The sequence below is a fragment of the Balaenoptera borealis genome (assembly GCF_965194805.1).
Source record: "Balaenoptera borealis genome assembly, chromosome: 21".
Lineage (NCBI taxonomy): Eukaryota > Metazoa > Chordata > Mammalia > Artiodactyla > Balaenopteridae > Balaenoptera > Balaenoptera borealis.
The window spans coordinates 14,773,277-14,795,710 of NC_138880.1; the positions used below are offsets into that span (position 1 = coordinate 14,773,277).

General features: G+C 34.1%; 1 protein-coding gene across 1 annotated transcript in view; it reads right to left on the reverse strand.

Moving 5' to 3' along the window:
- TNKS (tankyrase) overlaps positions 1-22,434 on the reverse strand; it is a 181,122-nt gene that overhangs the window by 148,761 nt on the left and 9,927 nt on the right. The window contains exon 2 of the mRNA XM_082374938.1: positions 6,593-6,817. Coding sequence (XP_082231064.1) covers positions 6,593-6,817 — 225 coding nt within the window. The remainder of the gene's footprint in view (positions 1-6,592; positions 6,818-22,434) is intronic.

Genomic DNA, 22,434 nt, shown 5'->3' on the forward strand with positions numbered 1-22,434 from the left:
GAAGAATGACGATTTGACAAATGGTAGATTATCTAAACATAATTTATATCTGACTATACGTTTTATATTTGTATATAAATATAGGATTATCGGACATGCTGCAAATTCACATTACTTTAAAATAAAAGAATCTCAAAATACCGCCTAATCAAGAAGAAGTAGAAAATTACTCAACTTCCTTACCCACATTAACACAAAGTAATGCAAAAAAGCCAGAGAGAACCTAGCCATCTTCCTGTGAATTGCTCTGCCATTCCACACACATTTCTTGAGTATACAATTAAATACCAGGTATAGGCAACAAGAATACAAGAATAAATGAGACAATTATTGTTAGTTCCTTACCACAGAAAACTAACAATAGGATCAGCCAAGAAGAACCAAGTACAATCTAAGCAGAATACCAAAGGAGCATATAACAAGGCACTAACTGATTTGAAGCATGCTCAAATTGACACCTTACCTGATTCAGTTTAAGAGACTGTCACTTGACCCTACAGCTGCATTAGAAAGCAAATATATTTTGATTACAACAATTTTAGTGTAATTCATCACTATGCACATACCACTTGTATATGCTAATTATTAAGTAGGAAAGCATTTTGAACTGTGTTTATGACCCTGATTCACTTGGGGATCAGCTCAAAGATATTTTTCTCTGTGATGGCAACCAAACAAGTCATTCTTCTTAACCATTTCTTTATTGTTTACTTAGGAATTCAATTTCATAAATAGAGTGTAGTCAGTCAGGGTAGTCTAGGTTATGGCCAGTAACAATGTTCTCCATAATCTCAAAGGCTTATTAGTAAAATAAGTTCATTCCTTGCTTCTGCTACAAGTTGGAAAGTGACAGCAGGGGAGTTCCCTCACTCATAGACCCAGGCTGAAGAGGACTCTATGTGAAAATGTGATCCCTAAATAACAAAGGTAGGAAAAACTAAAATATGGTAAACGGTACTCTGGTCCTTAATACTTGTGCTCCGAAGTTTATATTTGGCTCTCAACTCACATTTTGTTGGGAAAAAAAAAAGGAAAGGAAATATACTATTGAGTGGACAGACGGCTACTCTACTCCGAGATGCCAATAAGAACTAGAGGTTAAGACTACACCAGAACTATAAAGACTGTCTTTGAACTACTTAAACTGCTTATAATTCCTGTCTCAATACTGCGGGAATATGAGAAACTATGACCAAAGCCAGTGACATGAAGAAACAGCTCAAAGAACATCTGTGTGTGTCTTTTGATCTCAGAAGAGCCAAGGGATAGCACAAACCAAAAAAAAAAAAAAAAAAAGTTTAAGTATTACAAATTAATGTCTTCCTTCACAGAAAGATTTCAGGCAACAAGTTATTAAAAATAACCTATTTCCCTAGATTCTAGAAATATACTTCCAAATAGTAGGGGCAAACAATGTTATCACAGAAATAACCATGCATATTTTGGATAATTATTTTCTAATTAAACAAGGTCCACCTGACTTTTAAATCTTAAAAATGAGCCACATAATACATTCAATTTTTCATTATGGGGTAGCTAATTCTTTCATTTTAATTTTTAAAAGTGTATCCTAAGTTATCATAAAGCACTTCAAGCGAGACCCTTAAACCAAAACCTGCTCTCCTGAATTTCTGCAATGTATTGATAATTAAAACTATAATCTTATTTCACTATAAACTGTGTTTAACCTAAGAATAATTGTCTATTAGATACCTCACCTTATTTTTCCAGTGCTGGGCAGACACCAAATACTTTTTCTATTTTAATTGACAAATTGGACTTCAACCAAAATTGAAAACTTTTGCTTGCCTAAAGACACCATTAAGAAAATGAAAGGCAAAGCACAGATTGGGAGAAAGGATTCACAATATATAAATCCAACACAGGTCTATATCCATAACACAAAAAAGAATTCTCAAAACTCGGGAATAATAAGGAAAAAAAGTCAAAAGATCTGAACAGAGACCTCACAAAAGAATACACATAAATGGGGCTTCCCTGGTGGCGCAGTGGTTGAGAGTCTGCCTGCCAATGCAGGGGACGCGGGTTCGAGCCCTGGTCTGGGAAGATCCCACATGCCGCGGAGCAACTGGGCCCGTGCGCCACAACTGCTGAGCCTGCGCGTCTGGAGCCTGTGCTCCGCAACAAGAGAGGCCGCGACAGTGAGAGGCCCGCGCACTGCGATGAGGAGTGGCCCCCGCTTGCCGCAACTAGAGAAAGCCCTCACGCAGAAACGAAGACCCAATACAGCCATAAATAAATAAATAAATAAATTTAAAATGCATTAAAAAAATTAAAAAAAAAAAAGAATACACATAAATGATCAATATGTACATAAAAATATGCTCAACACATTCAGCCATCAGGGAAATGCAGCTTCTTGTAAAATTCAACATACACTTACCATTCCACCCAGCAATCCCACTCCTAGGCATGTTACTAATAAGTCTTATATCTTACTTGTTTTATCCTTCCGTGGAAACATCATTAATCATCCACTCAAACTTATTTCCTCTTCTTACTACTTAAAAAAATCCAATTTTATTTGGGAAGCAAGGTGCCCAGATGTAGGGGATAAATCATGATTGGTCCTAATTCTGATAATCTCATTCCTGTTTGCCAGTGGTTACTGCAGGGGGATGAACATGTAACCTACTTCTGAAAAATGCGCTCTTAAGAGGAAGTTTTCTGGGAAAGATTTTTCTTCTTAAAAAAAAAATCTTAAGTAGAAAAAGCCCTTTTTTTACCTCCTCCTTTCCTGCTTTGGATGTTGATGTGAGAATACGACACTTGGAGCTACTGCTATCACCTTGAAACCAAGAGGGAAAAGCTAACATGTTTGACTATTCTTTAGAGATTGTTGAGACTCCTGAGTCAATCCTGTAACCTCGGGCAGACTTTCTATCATGTGAGTCAATAAGATTTTATTGTTTAAGCGATTATTGATGAGGTATTCTGTTATTTGCAACTAAAGCATCCCAGATAATACACATCCTACTCCATTTCAAGAAAAAGGGCTAAAGACATGAAGAGGCATTTTACCAAAGAGGAGATACAGATGGCAATAAGCATGTGAAGCATCACTAGCCATTAGAGAAGTGTAAATTAAAACGTTGTTGAGCTATTAGGACAGCTAAAATAAAAGATAGTGACAATACCAAATCCGGGCAAGGCTGCAGAGAAACTAGATCTCTCATACATTGCCGTTAGGAATGAAAAATCATGTAACACACTGGAAAATACTATGACAGTTTCTTTAAAAATCTAAACATATACTTACTGTATTACCCAGCAATCACACTCCAGAGCATTTATCTAGAGAAAAGAAAACTCATCTCCACATAAAAAACTGTACACAAATGTTCACAGGAGCTTTATCTGTAATAGCCAAAAAGTAGAAACAACCAAAATGTTCTTCAATTGGTGAAAGGCTAAACTATGGTACATCAACACCATGGCATAATAATCAGCAATTTAAAAAAAAATCTGGAAGGTCAAGTGAAAAAAAAAAAAAAGCCAATCTCAAAAAATTATATACTGTATGATTCCATTTACATAAAATTCTCAAAATGGCAAAATTATACACATGAGAACATATTAGTGGTTGCCAGGGGTTAAGGATGTGGGATGGGGAGTAGGTCATTATAAAAGTAGGCTATAAATAAGTAGAATGAGGGGGATCTTTGGGGGAGTCTGATAACATGTTCTGTATCTTGACTGCAGTAGTAGCTACATGAATCTCAACGTGTGATTAATGGCATAGAATTATACACATTGTACCAACACTAGTTTCCTATTTCTGATACTGTATTATGATTCCATAAGATGTAACCACTGGGGAAAACTGGGTGAAGGATACATGGATCTTCTTGTACTAATTTTGCAACTTCCTGTGAATCTATATTTCAAAATAAAAGTTAAAAATACATAATAAATGCCTCTTATTATGTAAAGAGTTCTAAAGAGTCAAATATAATAAAGCAATATGATTTTTTAAGATCTGTGGTTTACTGGGATACACAGCAATCTAGCAAGGGCAACACAACAATCTAGCCAAGATAACATACAGGAGGCTTTCTTAGTTTTATCGACCCATTATGCAAAGATTTATAGATTCAGTTGTATGAGAAATAGATGAGAAATGTATTTTCTATTTAATTTAATAAATATTTTATAATTCTGTGAATATTCTGTATTATTTAGACCTTAGACTCTATAGTATACAATTGATGGTTTCCTAGACCATCCTAGCCTGGTTTCCTAGACCATCCTAGCCAATGTCAACTCATAAGAGGTTAAGAGCTAAAAGCTTAACTTCAACTCCCACCCAAATATCAAACACATTTATGTCCTTATAATGAGTCCCACACAATCTTATTGATCATCATCAACAAAATGGTGACCAATTCTACTATGATCAATGGAACTGAAGATAAAGTGTGATGTGCTGACTTATGACGTGTAAAGCCTTTTGAATCCACAACTGGATGAAACAAATCTACATCTCCAAAGCACACAACATCAGCAAAGACATGCTCCTTTGCAATTTTTAATGGATAAAGTAAGACATCAGTAGTTTTCCGTGGGAAAAAAAATGGTTTAATCACTTCAAGAGGAGAATCTATAATATCAGAATCACAATCATCAATAAAAATATTCAAAAAATTAATTTTGTACTTAAAAGTTCTTTGGGCAATAAAGAATGCCTATGCTTGCCTGTGGGAGATTTAGGAAAACAAAGTATATAGTTTAGATACAAATATCACTGCACTCAGAATTAGAAAGGCCTCATTCAATTCTGCCCATGCAGGAAAATGACCCAAAAGGAATATTTATAATATAGCTTTATATTAAGAGTTTGGTTTTATATTCTAATGTTTATAGAGGTATATATTTATACTTTTAGTTATGGAATGAATTTTAGTATTTTTATGGTAGGAAATGGGGTGTCTGAAACTAAACCTCAATTTATAACTGACACTCAAAAACCAATAAATGAACGTAGATAAAAGGAGCATTTTCATTATATACTTTTGGGAGGTGGATTTAGGAGGAGGAGAGGAATATTAATTTCAATAAGGTATTAAAAGCACTGATAGAATAAAAAATTCAGAGAGGTACAGGTAGGAAAATAGAACACTGAAGCCTAAAAGGGATAATATTCCAAGAAGGTGAAAACTGTATAAAATTCTATAACTAATGACAGAAAAATCCAATGGATATGACAAAGTGAAGCAAGAAAGGATGAAAGTAGGGAAGTTGAAGGTCTAGAAGATTAGGTAAGAATACATGTCAAGTTCGATAATTGTTATCACTTAGTAACTTATCACAAGTAACTTAAGATGTTTAGTGGTCAGAGAATATGTGGTAAGTTCAAGCTTTTTGGGTTAGTTTTATGAAATGACTTAGTCTAGGACATGGCTGTTTTAGTGAGAGACATAGGAGGAAATGGGTAAATCAAGTGAAAATGGAAGATGTCAAAGATCAAAAAGGATAGGGTGTTCAAAGGGTCACATCAATGGATGGTGAAGTGACAAAGGATAATGACAGAGAATGGGATAAAGAAGTTTTGTCAGGCAATGCAATAATTTGAGGAAAACTAAAAAGTATATTTGAGGCTGGAAGAGATGGCTACGAAGAGGGAGAAAATCTTAATAATGGCACCGCCTCTGTATCTTTAAAAATGACATATCTATTTGAGTTTTATCATAAAAATATCTGACTAAACAAATGGATGCCATTCAGGAAGACAACAATTATGTAAATCAACCTGCCACAGGCTAAACAAACATCCACCACCTTAAGTTTCAAGAAAGAGATGATACACTCAGGAGAAATTATGCTTGTTCTCTAGAAGCTTGTTTTAGATTCAAAATGAAAGAGTTTTATACAATATAGCAAAATCTAAAAAAAATATACTTAGATACATATAAAAGAGAAAGACATGCTGATTGAATACAATTTCATATAATCATAATACTTAAAATCGTTGAAAATTTCAATTTTGTTTGAAATTGCTTTTTCTCTAGACTATGGCACATGTTGAAAATATGAGGCCTTGAACTACTGTATTCAAACCACTCAAAGCTTTTCCAGTGCTAATAAAATAGCTGGTGTTCAATTTTAGTAACATAAAGAAAAAGGTTTTGCCTTAGTACTAGATGACTTTCCTTGAATCAACCTAAAACATCCAAATATATCATCCAGTTCAGTAAGAACTTGTACTTTATAATGGTTCTCATTGATGCTAGGATGGAAAACTTGCAGTCTTTTAAAGAGACTGTAAATTAACTAAATTTGATAGCAGTAATCCATCAAAATTTAGTTCCACACCAGTGGACATTTGTCTCACATTTGGAGAGTTAATGTTGTGAAACTTGTTCTTAACCAACTTTAGATTTCCATCTCTCTACTTTCCCTTGGTGGAAAAGAATTGCTTCTAAGAATAAGAAGTAATAAAGCCTTCTTTATTTATTCTCTGGGAACACTATTTCCACTGCAAAAAAAACAAGGAAGAAGGGTAAATCTTTATTTAAAATGTTACACCTATCAGGTTGATCATACAATTTAGATATCAACAAATAATACTTACCAATACATACATCGATCTTTCCTTTAATAGCAGCTTCATGCAGAGGGGTATAGTTCCAGTTATCCCTGGCATTTGGATCAGCTCCTTGGCACAGTAACAGACTCACAACCTCAGCATGGCCAAAAGAACAGGCATTATGAAGCGGGATGAGACCGCCATCATCACGAGCATGGACATTAGCACCCATCTGCAGTAAGTGTTCTACCACATCCTTCCTTCCAAAACCTAAAACAGAAGAGGGAAAATATTTTATACAGTAAGTCAATTTTGTAAAAAGAACCATTAGAATTCCTTTAACAAATAACAAAAAATAATTAATATCAACAAATATGAACAACTGAAGTACTGTGTTCTATAGCAAAAGGTAAAAAAAAAAAAAAAAGTTGCCATTCAAATGGATTCTCTCATCTCACAGAACTTAGAACTAAGAAAGCTCTTCCCTTAATTTGCGCGGTTCCTTCAAAAAAACATTTCTTCAACATCTATTATGTGCTGGGCAACTGTGCTAGAAATGTAAAATGAATGAGGCAAGATTCCTGTCCAAGGCATTCACTTTCCCGTCATGCTTCACAAGACAAAATCATATGTATAAAATCCATCTCTATGTTTTAATAAAGGTTATTTAAATACCAATGACAACCAAATCTAAGACAAATCACAACACTCAACATTACACTAGGGCAACTGGAGAAGAACACATGGAAACCAGAAATGTGCGGTGATAGTTTGGTTACAAGATATTTGAAAAGGAAAAAATAAAGATAATGCCATAGTATCTATCCTTGGGACTGGTAGCCAAACTAAGTGAATGGGTAGTTAGGTGAAACAATTCAAGCTTGGATTTACTGAGTTGGAGGAAATTTTATGACAAACAAGTGAGAATGCAGGCATTTGGAAATACAGAGCCAGAACACTGGTGAAAAGTATCACAATTTTCAGACAGAAAAATGGTGGGGGGTTGTCGGAAGAGCTAGAAAAAAATCTAAAGCACTGTAAGGACTAGGCAAGCACTGAGAAAGGTAAGGAAAAGCAAGAAAACACACCATTATGGAAGTCAAAGGGCAACAACACTATGCAAAGTCCAGCGTGATGAGCATTTAGTGAGATCAATGGCGAATGGAAAAGAACAGTCATTTTGACAATTTGAAAGTCATTATAGTACTGTGATGAAATTACAAGCTACACTGCAATGGGTTGAAAAAAAAAAGGAAACTGCAAATATTAGCATTTTTATCTTTACCAGCTTAATACTTTCATTTATGATCCTTTCTTTCCTACTTTAAATTTAACTAGAACTTAACTGGCTAGGTATCACTACCTCCATGCTATTACTTACCACGCAATGTTGTTAGAAAATGACATCTTAAATAAAACTGAAAAGCAATAAGGGTCATATCTTCCTTTATTTTATGCATATATAAACTAAATAAATGAGAACCATGTGGAAAATAGAAGGAAAAAAAAAAGGTTTATTTCAACGTTATGTCCTCCACACTATCTTTAGAAATCCACTCATTTCAGAAAAGCAGGCTCTAAGAAAAAGTCTTCAAAGTAAAAGATATGTTTCCACAGATATTTATTAGAATTAGGTTTCCGTAGAAAATATCCTTCAAGTAAAGTTGAAAATTTTGGGTGAAAAGAAGTCAATTTCATATTAGTAATTGGAACACCAAAAGTATAGGGTACATGCTAATGTAACTATCACCATCTTGCTGTTTCTTTAATATCTGCCAAACTTTACAGATATTACATTCTGTTTAATTCTCTGACTTCAATGTGCTTCCTGCCTCTACTATCACAGCCCTACTCTCCCACTGGGCCACAGGTGCTTTCTTTACCCATGAAGATTTAGTGATTTTCCTGCTTTATAGATCTGAGTAAAGCCTGAGTGCAAACTCACCCTAATCAGTGCATTAACAATGTTTGAGAACTAATTTCTTTTCTTCACTAATAAATAAAGATAAAATAAGATACTTCTTAACGTATCAATTGGCACTTTAAAAGATATACGTTATAACTTTGAAGCAAAATAGCAAAGAGTGTGTTTACTTTTTACTAAAACTTTTAGATCTAAAATATAAAATAAAACAAAACAGAACAAAAATGCTTGGTATCAGCAAGAAAGTGAAATGGAACTGTGCTCACATACTGATAATGTGAATAAAAACTGGTATGACATTTTAGAAAAAAATGTAGCACTATCATGAATAGCCTTAAACAAATATACTCTCTGACTCAACAATACCTCTTTTCAAACTTTATCATTTAAAAAAGATTCATATATGAACAAATATTTTGCATCAAGAATATTTATCATAATATATTAGAGTGATGTGGCCACAAGCTAAGGAATGCTGGCATCCACCAGGAATAGTCAAGGAACAGATTCTCCTAGAGCCTGGGAGGGAGCACAGACCTGCCAACACCTAGATTTTGGCCCAGTGATACTGATTTTGGATTGACAGCCTCCAGAACTGTGAGAGAGAAGAATTTCTTTTAAAGCCATAGAGTTTGTGGTAATTTGATACAGCAGCCACAGGAAACTTATACAGGTAGTTTAGAACAAATTATTCCTAAAGTCTATTTTGTTTTAAAAGTGTTAGAATCATACAATTTGCTTTGTAAAGTGGAGGGAAAGTAAGGGATAAATATTTCCATGCAATAGTTTGGCTACCCCTATTGTATGTTTTTTCTTTCTTTTAAAATAGAAGTGAAGGAAATTAAATATTACAAATCCAAAGTTATCTATGGGAGGGAACAAACAGTATTATATTAACTTATTTTGCAGAGAACTAAATTTTGCTGTGTTATTGTAAGTAATTTTATGGCCAACTTCTTTTGCAGGTACTTGTAGACCATATTTAGCTACATCTAAACAAATTGGAAAATGGTGAGAATAAACATAAAGAGAGTCATCTTCAGAGTAGTTTTTGGAGTTCTATGCTCATTCCCTGAATCTTTGGTGGCAAGGAAATTCTTCATTTGGTGCTATGTTGGGGCCCGTGAATCCTTATTAAGTGGTCTTGTGGAGTCATGTGGAGGAATGTGAATGCATTTGGTCCCAGAGATAACTGTAGATAGAAGTCATACACCTGGATAAGCCACTTTTAACAGTTTCACTAGAATTCTGTGTTATGATAGGAACTTGCAGTCACATTAATGTTGGTGTACAAATGTAACATGTATTCTCCCCTCCTTTTAGATTTACTTGTATGTGTAATACTGGGTCTAAAATTATCGTATTAAAACAGTATAAATTGAATGCTTACTAAAAAAAAAAATATTTATCATAACATTATTTATAGAAAATCATGGAAATTAGATGCCCAACAATAAAGACTCTGTTAAGTGAATGATGAAATGATGGTTTTTGATATAATACCATCCTGTATTAAAAGGATGCTAGAACACTGTGAAGGTACTTAATGTCACTGAGTCATACACTTTAAAATGGCTAAAATGGTATTTTATTTTTAAATTGCTTAAAATAAACAAAATTTTAACATTTTAAAATTCATATTTTACCACAATGAAAAAAATCACCAAAAAAGATATAGACCATACACACACACACCAGGATATTATAGAAAATTCAACAACATAGATTTTTTTTTAGATCAATCAGTCTTTTAGATTAAAAATATATAAAACAAAATATAGGAGAAAAAAATATATATATATTTGATACATAGATGGGTAGAAAAAGAGACTAAATCACTAAGTAGCAGAAGTATGGAATTTTTTTCTTTTTGATTATCTGTTTTCTTAATTATTATATAAAAACATAATTTTGTATAAAATATATGTGGGTGTACACATAGAAGTTTACAAAAGAAGGTAGAGGTGAACAGTCAAAATCAGTAAAGATACATTTTATGTGGCAATTATGAAGTCAACTCTTCTAATTTGATTTTGTATTAAAATACATTATTAAATCAGAGGTTTTGTTATCTATGAAACAAATAAGTCTCCTATTTAAGGTACTATAATTTAGAAAACCATACATAAAAAGTTTATCAAAACATATACTCTACCTGTACTGTTAAGTACAAATCATAATTGGTCATTCACCATTCTATCCATGTTGAATGCATATGCATTATTTTTCACACATAAAGAGAATTCATTATCTCTGATGGTTATATAAGGCCTTTGTTTCATAACCAAGGTTTGTAGTCATAATTATCTCTATAATTGATTTGTTTATTTGGGTCTAAAGAACCAAAGTAAAAATAATAATTAGGGTCAGTTCAAAGGACTACATAGAAGTTGAAGTAATGTATCAGTAACTAACTCAAAGAAACAGTCCCTAAGTGAAAGCATTACAGACATACTGCAGACAAGATTTTCAGCGTCGCAGTTCATCAAGCTAGCACACGTTTAAAAAAGTTAAGTCACAGTTTTTAAAAGGAATATTGCTACATATATATATATATATATATATATATATTTATGGTTCAGTATTATGAAGTACAAAAGGAAAACCAATGAACCATCGCCCTCTGATCCAAAGGTTGTTAAAAATTAAGACAGAGTAATACTCTGATTTTTACCAACAAAACAGTATATGCTATAACACTTCCAATCTGAGAGCTGTACAACAGGTATAATTTAGCTTTTACAGAAAAATTCTTTTTGCTTAAAGTACATGCCCTATTCTTGACAACAATAAAAATAACAATAATAATGCTAAGTAGCTAACATTTAGTAAGCTCTTATGTGTGTCAAGAAGTATGCCAAATGCTTGACAAGCATTAGCTCCTGTGATAACACCCTGTGAGAGATACCATTACCCTCATTTTACTGCTGAAGAATTCTTTCCCTCAGTCCTGATATGCATGAACTGTACTTCCAAACACACATCTCAAATCTGCCTACTCCCCAGTGCCACCAGCTTGGTTTCAAGTTCCACAATCTCTTGTCTAGACTTCAGCACGTAACCTTCTGTTTGTCTCTCTACTGTCACAGCTGCTGCCCGACAATTCATCCTTAACAGAGTAGACAGAGTGATCTTTTCAAGGCACATATCAGATTAGGTCACTTCCCTACTTAAAATCCTGCAATGGATTCCAATAACACACATAAAATATTACTAAAATCTCCTTATGAGCTAACAAGGCTCTATGTGAGCTGGCCACTCTCACCTCTCCCATCTCATTGAGCTTTACTAACCCTGTCTTCCACTTTTTGTTCCCTGTATATGACAAACTTATTTCAGTCTAGAGGACTTTGCACTTGCTGTGTGCTCTGCCTGAAGACCTTAGACCCAGATCTTCACATGCTTAGCTCCTTCTGTCATCCAATTCTCAGCCAAAAGATAACAACTAGGAGAGACTTTGACTGACTACTCAATTTCAATTCACCCACGCACGCACACACATTCTTCCATCATTGTTTTCAACATGAGTTCTTTACATATTTTGGATATTAACCTTTTACCAGAAATATCATTTGCAAATATTTTCTTTCACTCAGTAGTTTGCCTTTTCATTTTGTTGATGGTTTCCTTTGCCATGAAGAGGCTTTTTAGTTTGATGTAGTCCCACTTGTTTATTTTTGCTTTTGTTGCTTTTGCTTTTGCTTTTGCTTTTGTTGCTTTTGCTTTTTGTCAGAGTCAAAAATCATCACTAAGACTTATGTCAAGGAGATTACCATCTATGTTTTCTTCTAGGAGCTTTATGGTTTCAGGTCTTACATTCAGGTCTTTAATCCATTTTGAGTTAATTTTTGTGTATGGTGTAAGACAGTGGTCCAGTTTCATTCTTTTCCACGTAGCTGTCCAATTTTCCCAATGCCATTTATTGAAGAGACTGTCCTTTCCTCATTATATTTTATTGGCTCCTGTCATAAATTAATTGACCATATATGCATGGGTTTATTTATGGGCTCTCTATTCTGTCCATTGATCTATGTGTCTGTTTTTATGCCAATACCATACTGTTTTAATTACTTTACCTTTGTAATGTAGTTTGAAATCAGGGCATGTGATGCCTTCAGCTTTGTTCTTCTTTCTCAAGACTGCTTTGGCTATTTGGAGTCTTTTGTGTGATTCCATACAAATTTGAAAATTGTTCGTTCTATTTCTGTGAAAAATACCATTGGAATTTTTATAGGGGTTGCATGTAATCTATATATTGCTTTGAACAGTATAGACATTCTAACAACTTTAATTCTTTCAATCCATGAGCACAGAATACCTTTCCATTTATTTGTCTTCTTCAGTTTCTTTCATTAATGTCTTACAGTTTTCAATATACAGGTCTTTCACCTCCTTGGTTAAATTTATTCCTAGGTATCTTATTCTTTTTGATACAATTGTAAATCGGATTGTTTTCCTAATTTCTCTTTCTGATAGTTCATTATTAGTGCAAAGAAAGGCTACAGATTTTTATGTATTGATTTTATATCCTGCAACTTTATTGAATTTTCTTATTCTAAAGCTTTTTGATGGAGCCTTTAGGATTTTCTATATATAATATGCCATCTGCAAATTGTGACAATTTTACTTCTTCCTTTTTAATTTGGATGACTTCTAGTTCTTTTTCTTGTCTAACTGCTCTGGCTAGGACTCCTAATGTTATGTTGAATAAAAGTGGCAAGAGCAGACATCCTTGTATTATTCCTGATCTTAAAGGAAAAGCTTTCATCTTTTCACCATTGAGTATGACGTTAGCTGTGGGCTTGTCATATATGGCCTCTATTATGTTGAGTTATGTTCCCTCTATACCCACTTTGTTGACTGTTTATCATAAATGGATTTGAATTTTGTCAAATGCTTTTTCTAATTATCCCCTTTTCTTGCTGGCAAACAGAAACTCAATTTTGCTCAGGAATTGGACAGACAATATACGCTAAGAGAAGGCAATCCTTTCCCCAGTCCAGGGAGTGACTCCTGATTCCTCTAAGCTAGAAAGGTGATTTTATTCCTCTCTGTCAGTGACTGGCAATGAGACAGAAGGGAAAATCTAGAAACTTCTGAAAAGATTTTTCTCCCCATTAAGAGAAGGTGTATGAAGGAAGAGGGTCCCTTTCTCTTCTCTCCTTTCCTCTCTATTTTTAGAAAATTTCTCATAAAAGGTGGTGACATCTGGAGCCACTGAAACCATGATGAGAAGGTCAAGAGAATTATGAAAATAATGGCATAGATACTTCCTATGCTCATAAGGTACTGGACCAACTCTTGAACTTCCTACCTCTAGACTTGTCAAGCAGGAAATAAATGTCCTTAGGCTTTAAGTTTCTGTTAGTTGAGTTCTGGAATATCTATAGCTGAATCCATGCAAATTGATACAAACATCTGTTCATATATTTACTGACAATTCAAGTTTCATCTGTCAGCTATCAGACAGATATCTTGGCCCAATTTTTCATTTGTCTTTTTTTTATTGTTTTGTAGGAGTTCTTTATATATTCTGAATACCAATCTTGTGTTGGTTATATGCATTATAAATATATTCTCTGTGTTTATGGCTTGTCTTTAAACGTTGTTTACATTGTGTTTGATTTCATACAAGTTTTAAACAATCTTTCCCTACATACATAGGAAGCATGGTTTGTGCTTCCTATGTGATCTTTAAAGTATCTTTCCTATTCACATACTTTCCTACATTTTCTTTTAGATTACTTTTATAATCTTGCTTCTCACATTTAGATCTTTTAAGTATGGTGTGAGTTAAAGATCTAATTTTATTTTTTTCCATATCTTTTCTCTTCCATCAGTTTGTTTGTTCAATAGTTTAACTTCAAAATAAGCCTAGATATTGAGTAGGGCAATGTCAATCCACTCTGCTCCTCTTAAAAAATTATCTTGGCTATTACTGTTTTTTGATGTTCAATATAAATATCTTCAAGTTCCATGAGAAGCTGTTGGAAATTGGTTTTTTTTAAAGCTTACTGATTAGAATTAATTCTGGAAAGTTGAAAATTTTAAATACTGAGTCTTCTAATCCATGTGTATGATATACCTCTCCTTCAATTGAGGTCTCCTATGTTCTTCTATTTTGTGTTTTCCTCCATTAATACCCTATGCATATCTGTCAAGGATTATTGGGTATTTTAAGGTTTTCATTGCTTTGGGGATGGAAGGGGCAGTGGTGCATTAGGAAAGGTCAGTAAAACCAGATCACGCAGAACCTCTGAGTCATAAGTAACAGAGTCTGAATTTGAGCAGGGCAAGCAAGTAGCAATAAAAAGTTCACACTGATGAATTGTTCTTCCCCAACCAAACTAAGTAATAGGAACCTCTTTTGTAAATTTCAGCACATTCTTTCCCCTAAGCAGTAGGAGAAACAATTACATTATTTCACATACTCAAAGAAATTTTAAAATATACTATGTGGAAAGCATTGTGCTGGCACTGGAGGAAAACCTAAATTCATAACACATTACCTAAACCCAATATACACAACAATTTTCTTATTCTAATGTTAGAGTTTCAATTAAAACCACTCAAAAACGTTTCAATATCAAATGTAAGGTCACTGGTGTCTATTCACTAGGTCTGAGTTTATAGAGACAGTAATTTGTTTCAGTTGTGTTCAGCATTTTAAACTGCTTAAACTTAAAGCTTCAAAGGAACAATCTTGGGCAATATTAAATCTTGTAAATAACAACAATGCATTCTAAAATTTAATAAAAGGAGAAAATCCTAAAGTGTTTGGAGTATTAAAAAGTGATGTTTTTATTTACAGTAGCAAAGTCATAGCTTAAAGACTCTTTCGACCTAACTGGACTGTCAGCAAAGCCACAAGCACTGTATATCATTTGAACTGCTAAATTCATCGACTTACACTTATAAAAGAGAAAATTTATACTGCAGCTCTTACATTTACTTATTTATAATTTTTTTCCTTAAGTGCAAAAAAATTATACTCAAAAGACTGAAGTAACAATAAAATAAGTTTGGGACTGTCTAGAAAAATAACTCATGAACTTTATACATATATATATATATATATATATATATATATATATATATATATATATATATATATATAAATAATATCTATTTTCCTGACACAGAAGAAATAACGGAAAGTAAGTTGGGGAAGATAAAAAGGTACTTGGTGACAGATGAGATGTGTTCACTGTTCTCTCAAAAAACATTAGGAAAAACCTGAACCTAAAATATCAGAATAACCTGGTTACTTTCTTAAGCATACCAATCCACCTCCACCCCCGTAAAAACATTAAAAAAAAAAAAAAAACCTTAACAATGACAATAAAATTACTTTCAATGAAACAAAATTCAGCCATGACACATTTATGCAATAGCTGTTAGGTTCCTAAAGTAACTTTTCTTTCCCAGCTAACAAAGTCATCATTCACCAATTTAATACCAGTAGTTCCAGATATCCGTGAGCATCTCTAAAAGTTCATTAAACACAGTAACTTATAATTGTACTGAATTAAAAATTAATAAATGATGTTGGGAAAACTGGACAGCTACATGCAAAAGAATCAAACTGAACTACTTTCTCACACTATATACAAAAATAAATTCAAAATGGTTAAACACTTAAACGTAAGACCTGAAACCATAAAGCTTCTAGAAGAAAACACAGGCAGTACACTCTCTGACATCAGTCTTAGCAATAGGGATATGTCTCCTCAGGGAAGAGAAACAGAAGCAAAAGTAAACAAATGAGACTACATCAGACTACAAATTTTTGTACAATGAAGGGAACTATCAACAAAATGAAAAGGCCACCTACTGAATGGGAGAAGATATTTGCAAATGATGTATCTGATAAGGGGTTAATATCTAAAATATACAAAAAACTCATACAACTCAACATTAAAAAAACAAACAACCCAATTTTTAAAATGGGCAGAGGACCTGAACAGACATTTTTCCAAAGAAGACATACAGATGGCCAAGAAACACATTAAAAGTTGTTCAACATCCCTATTCATCAGGAAAATGCAAATCAAAACCACTATGAGCTATTACCTCACACCTGTTGGAATGGCTATTATCAAAAAGACAACAAATAACAAGTGTTAGTGAGGATGTGGAGAAAAGGGAACTGTTCTGTAGTGCTGGTAGGAATGTAAACTGGTGTAGCCAATATGGAAAACAGTATGGAGGTTCCTCAAAAATACTACCATATGATCCAGCAATTCCACTTCTGGGTATTTTTCTGAAGAAAACAAAAACACTAAATCAAAAAGATATATGCACCACTATGTTCACTGCAGCATTATTCACAATAGCCAAGACATGGAAGCAACCTAAGTGTCCATCAAGAGATGAATGGATAAAGAAGGTATTATACACACACACACACACACACACACACACACACACACACAGAGGAATATTACTGTGCCATAAGAAAAGAAGAAAATTTTGCCATTTGTGACATGGATGGATGTAGAAAGTATTATGCTAAGTGAAATAAAGTCAGACAGAGAAAGACAAATATCGTTATGATTTCACTTACATGTAATGTAAAAAACAAAACAAATGAACAAATATAACAAAACAGAAACAGAGTCGCAGATACAGAGAAAAAACAGGTGGTTGCCAGAGGAGAAGGGAGTTGGGGGATGAGGGAAATTAAGAGATACAAATTTCCAGGTACAAAATAAATGAATCATAGGGATGAAACGTACAGCATAGGGAATTCAGTCAATAACAATGTAATATCTTTGTATAGTGACAAATGATAACTGATTATTTTGTAATGTATAGAAATATCGAATCACTATGTTGTGTACCAGGAACTAATATAATGTCATGGGTCAATTGTATTTAAAAAGTAAACAAGGACTTCCCTGGTGGCACAGTGGTTAAGAATCCGCCTGCCAATGCAGGGGACGCGGGTTTGAGCTCTGGTCCGGGAAGATCCCACATGCCGCTGAGCAACTAATAAGCCCATGCTCCACAACTACTGAAGCCCGCGAGCCACGACTACTGAAGCCCGTGCACCTAGAGCCTGTGCTCCGCAACAAGAGAAGCCACTGCAATGAGAAGCCCGCACACCGCAATGAAGAGCAGCAGCCGCTCGCCACAACTAGAGAAAGCCCACGCGCAGCACGAAGATCCAACACAGCCAAAAATAAATACATAAATAAATAAATTTAAATAAATAAATATTTTTAAAAGTAAACAAACTCATAGTAAAAGAGATCAGATTTGTGGTTATCAGAGGTATCGGGGGTGGCAGGAGGGGGAGCTGGATGAAAATCGTCAAAAGGTACAAGTTCTAGTTATAAGATAAATAAGTACTAGGGATGTAATGTACAACAGGACAAATAGAATTAACACTGCTCTGTGTTATATATGAAAGTTGTTAAGAGAGTAAATCCTAAGCATTCTCATCCAAGGAAAAAATATTTGTTTCTTTTTCTTTTATTTTTTATCTATATGAGATGACAGATATCCACTAAACTTATTGTGGTACTCATTTCATGATGTGCGTAAATCAATCATTATGCTGTACATCTGAAACTATACAGTGCTATATGTCAATTATATCTCAATAAAACTGGAAGAAAAAAAATCTGAATCACACCTGTCTTGGCTGATGTGCAGGAGGCAACCTCAAAATTAGGAGTACCTAGCAGAGCAGACCCATCTTAACATGACGGGTAATTCTACTAACTTTTTTGTACAGGCCTATCTTCTAGTCTTTTAAAGTTTTCAGTTTTACTACTTTTTATGAAGGAAATTATATGCCACAGTATTATGCTCTAAGCTGGGAGTTGGGGAAAGTCTTGAAAGTCTTGTGATATATTCTTTAAAATGTCAAAGGTTTTCTATACACTGGGTTAAATTTATGCAGTCCAATATACACAGAACTGTAGGTACCTAATAATAGATTTCTGCTTACTTTATAAGAAATGTTCTGTGACAAAGAAACATGCATTTTCTACTTAACATTAGTCATCATTGCTTCCTCTTCTAACTCTATTAGCCTTTAAATAAGAACTATTTTACACTTCATTAGATCAGAAGTCATGGTTAAGACTTATAAGAGAGTATATTCCCTGTTATTTCTAAAATAACAGTTTAGAAAACAAACTACAAAATGACTTCTATAAAGCAATGAAGTTGCATATATTTTTCATTTGTCAAAGGTGGACTCTGACCAATTAATTTTTCCATTTTCTAGAACCTGATTTAGAAAGGAAAACATTTATACTCAGATAAAAGAAGTATTTCATTAGCAAGCACAGTTTAAAATGTGTGGCTTTTCCAAAAACATCGGGAAATCACCAGCAGCAAAAGGGTAAGAGACAAATCCCAGATTCCAGCTAAAAAAAACAAAACAAACAAAAAAACACTGTAAGAAATCATTCCTCCTTGGGAAGAAAAAAAAAAATGGTTGGGTGCCATTGTGGGAAGAAACGTCAGCTTAATTGCAGAAGATCAGTTATCTGGGACAGAAGATAGGCCAGAGGAAAGTGATCTGTGTCCTTTTCACTCCTCAACATTATCACATTGTCCCCTGTGCTGTGGAATATGAAAGCAGTATCTACAGCACACCTCTAGCCAAAAGAGAAGGGGTAACCCCAAGGTAAAATACTGGAACTTGGCTGAGGTGGGAAGCAAAGTACATGTGGACTCCCAATTAGGCAATTACACGACGGTGATAGCACTCACCTCGTGTAATTGCTCAGTGAAATCCTGAACAACTAGGATGTAACCACCATCCAGAGCCTCTCTACCCTGAGGCATGTCCCTATTTGCCTCAGACCACGTGGAGAACCAAAACCTAGAACACAGGTTTCTCACCGGTCCTAAACCAGACCCCCATCAAAACTCATCCTCCCAAACAAAGGAAATATTGGCCCAAATAGCTGTTAGTTCCAAGGGAATATAAGCTCACAGCAGAAAATAATAAGATGTCTGAGGAGTGCAAGTACCATGAAAGAGCAAATGAAAGCAGAATTAACAGACCAAAAAAAGACATTTAAAATTGGCAAATTAAATGTTGCTAGAGAAAAACTGGAGAACACTGAAAACACGAGAACAAAAATCTACCAAGTAAAACCAAATGGAAATATTATCATGAAAAATATAACAGGAGAAATAAAGAATACAATAAATTGACTGAATAATAATAGAAACAAAGGAGAAATTCCTGAGGAAAAACTGGTAGAAGAACTTTCCCAAAAAATATCTGGGGCTTCCCTGGTGGCGCAGTGGTTGAGAATCTGCCTGCTAATGCAGGGGACACGGGTTCGAGCCCTGGTCTGGGAAGATCCCACATGCCGCAGAGCAACTGGGCCCGTGAGCCACAACTACTGAGCCTGCGCATCTGGAGCCTGTGCTCCGCAACAAGAGAGGCCGCAATAGTGAGAGACCCGTGCACCGCGATGAAGAGTGGCCCCCGCTTGCCGCAACTAGAGAAAGCCCTCGCACAGAAACGAAGACCCAACACAGCCAAAAATAAATAAATAAATAAATAAAAATTTTAAAAAAATATATCTGAAAGGGATAAATAGAAGCAGAGAATGAGAAGAAACAGGTAAGACAGAGGATTGGAAGAGAGGAAAGATATACGTAGAAATAATGACAGGATGTCTCATAATTAAAGGAAAATGTAAAATTTCAGATTAATAAGAGTTCATGAAGTACCAAAGAGAATGGACACAAAAATGCAAATTCCTAGACTACTCCAGACCAACTGAATGAGAAACTTGGGAGTGTGGCCTAGCAACCTGTTTTAACAAAGCTCTTCTGGTGACTCTGATGCAAAGTTTGAGAACCATAGCTCTAGTGCTTCTGGAAGTTTATAATCCTCTGAAAATTACATGTAAAATTTGCTATTTAAGTATATCTTTCTGGGGAAAATGTCCATACCTATTATCAGATTCTCAAAAGAATGTTAACAAAATTAATATCTATTTGTATTAGCTCCGCAGTTTTCAAAGTGTGGTCCATGGACCCCTGGTGGTCCCTGAGACACTTTCTGGGGGTCTGAGAAGTCAAAACCATTTACAAAATAATATTAAGATGATTTTAGCTTTCTTACTGTCAAGACAGTTATAGTGCAAGATCTTATAACATCACGTGTTGGACATTTGGAAAATGTACTCATGGTGCTCATGATAGTGCAAAAGCAATGGTAGGTGAAACTGCTGGCATCTTGGCATGAACCAAAACAGTGGCACCAAACTATACAGTCATTGTATTCTGTAGAGTTGACATATATGGACATATATTAGTCATTGAATTTTTCACCGCCAGGCCCTCACAGTTTAAAAAAAAAAAAAAAGCCACCAGTTTCACTTAAGAATGTCCTTCATGAAAATGTAAATATTATTAATTTTATTAAATTCCAACCCTTGAGTATATATCTTTTTTAGTATTCTTGTGGCAAAATAAGAAATACACATCAAGCACTTCTGCTACACACCAAAGTATGGTTGTCTTGAGGAACAACACTTATGAGACTGTTTGAGCTCAGTCTGACCTGTGTATTTGGTAAACATTTTCTCAAGAATGAACAAAGTGAGCCTGTCACCTCAAGGAAAACAACAAACGGTATTTGCTCCCAATGATAAAATTTGAGCTTTCAAGCAAAAAATGAGAATTTTGTAAAACTTACATCTGCCACCATGAGCTTAACAGTTTCTCGATACTTAAATGTGTATAGCTATAAAATCCATTTATATAAGATAGACCAATGGATTTCATTTCATACATAACAGAGTATGAAAAATTTATTGATATGGCTTCAGATTCCACATTGCAACTAACCTTTAAGAAACTACTACTTGTCAAGTCTGGGTGTAGTATCAAACAAAAAATTCTAAGATTATCTGAAAATGCTATTAAAATATTCCTTCCTTTCCAACTACATATCTGTTTAAAGCAGGATTTTCTAAATATACTTCAATCTACATAATAAAGCACAACAAATGGCATGCAGAAGCAGATGAGAATTTGCCTGTTTTCTATTAAGTCAGCCATTAACGTGACTAGCAAAGTGTAAAATAATGCCTCTCTTCTCATTAATCTTTGTTTTAGGAAATAGTTACTTTTCATTGAAAGTGTGATTTACTCTAACATAGAATAGAATTTATTATTTTTTTATTTTCTCAGTTTTAATTCTTAATATGATAAATCTCCATCGATATAATATACATAAACAAAAACTCTTCTAATTATTTTTATGAGTGTAAAAGAGTCCTGAGATCAAAAGTTTGAGAACTACTGCATTTTGACTATAAATTTTTGCAAGGGCAGGAACTGACACCATTCCATCATTTTGCTCCTTATAGCACTTATATTTATTGAGTTGTCATTGAACTACTATAAAACCTTAGGATTCATGCCAGATTCCTGAAAAAACAGACCAAAGGGGGAAAACACACTATGAAATTGTCTCAATGACTGTTAATTAAACAAGCTGCATGAAGTTCTTTTGAATTTCCATAAACACCTCATGAATACTTAGTTTCATACTGCCAAAGGACCACAATGACTCTCAAAAATGTGAATTAACAAAAGAGATGAAAGGGTATCCTCAATGTAGCGCTGCTAAATATGCTACTTTCCATATTTCATGTTGGTAATATTAAGAAATGAGTTCTCTCTAAGGACAATAGAGAGACCATAATGCACACATTTTAAATTTTAAAAATTTTAATTGTGGTAAAATACCTTTAACATAAAATTTACCATCTTAGCCATTTTAAACTATCAGTTCAGGGGCATTAAACTTTCAAATTGTTGTGACTCCCATATGCTTTATTTACTGTTCAAAATGGCTTTTTTCTTGACTGTTTCCATGAATCAAAGCATACAGCAGCTTATCTTTGAGATTTTTTAACAGATTTAAGTAGTTTTTTAAAGAAAGGAATTGCTAAGATATCCTTCTTCCATT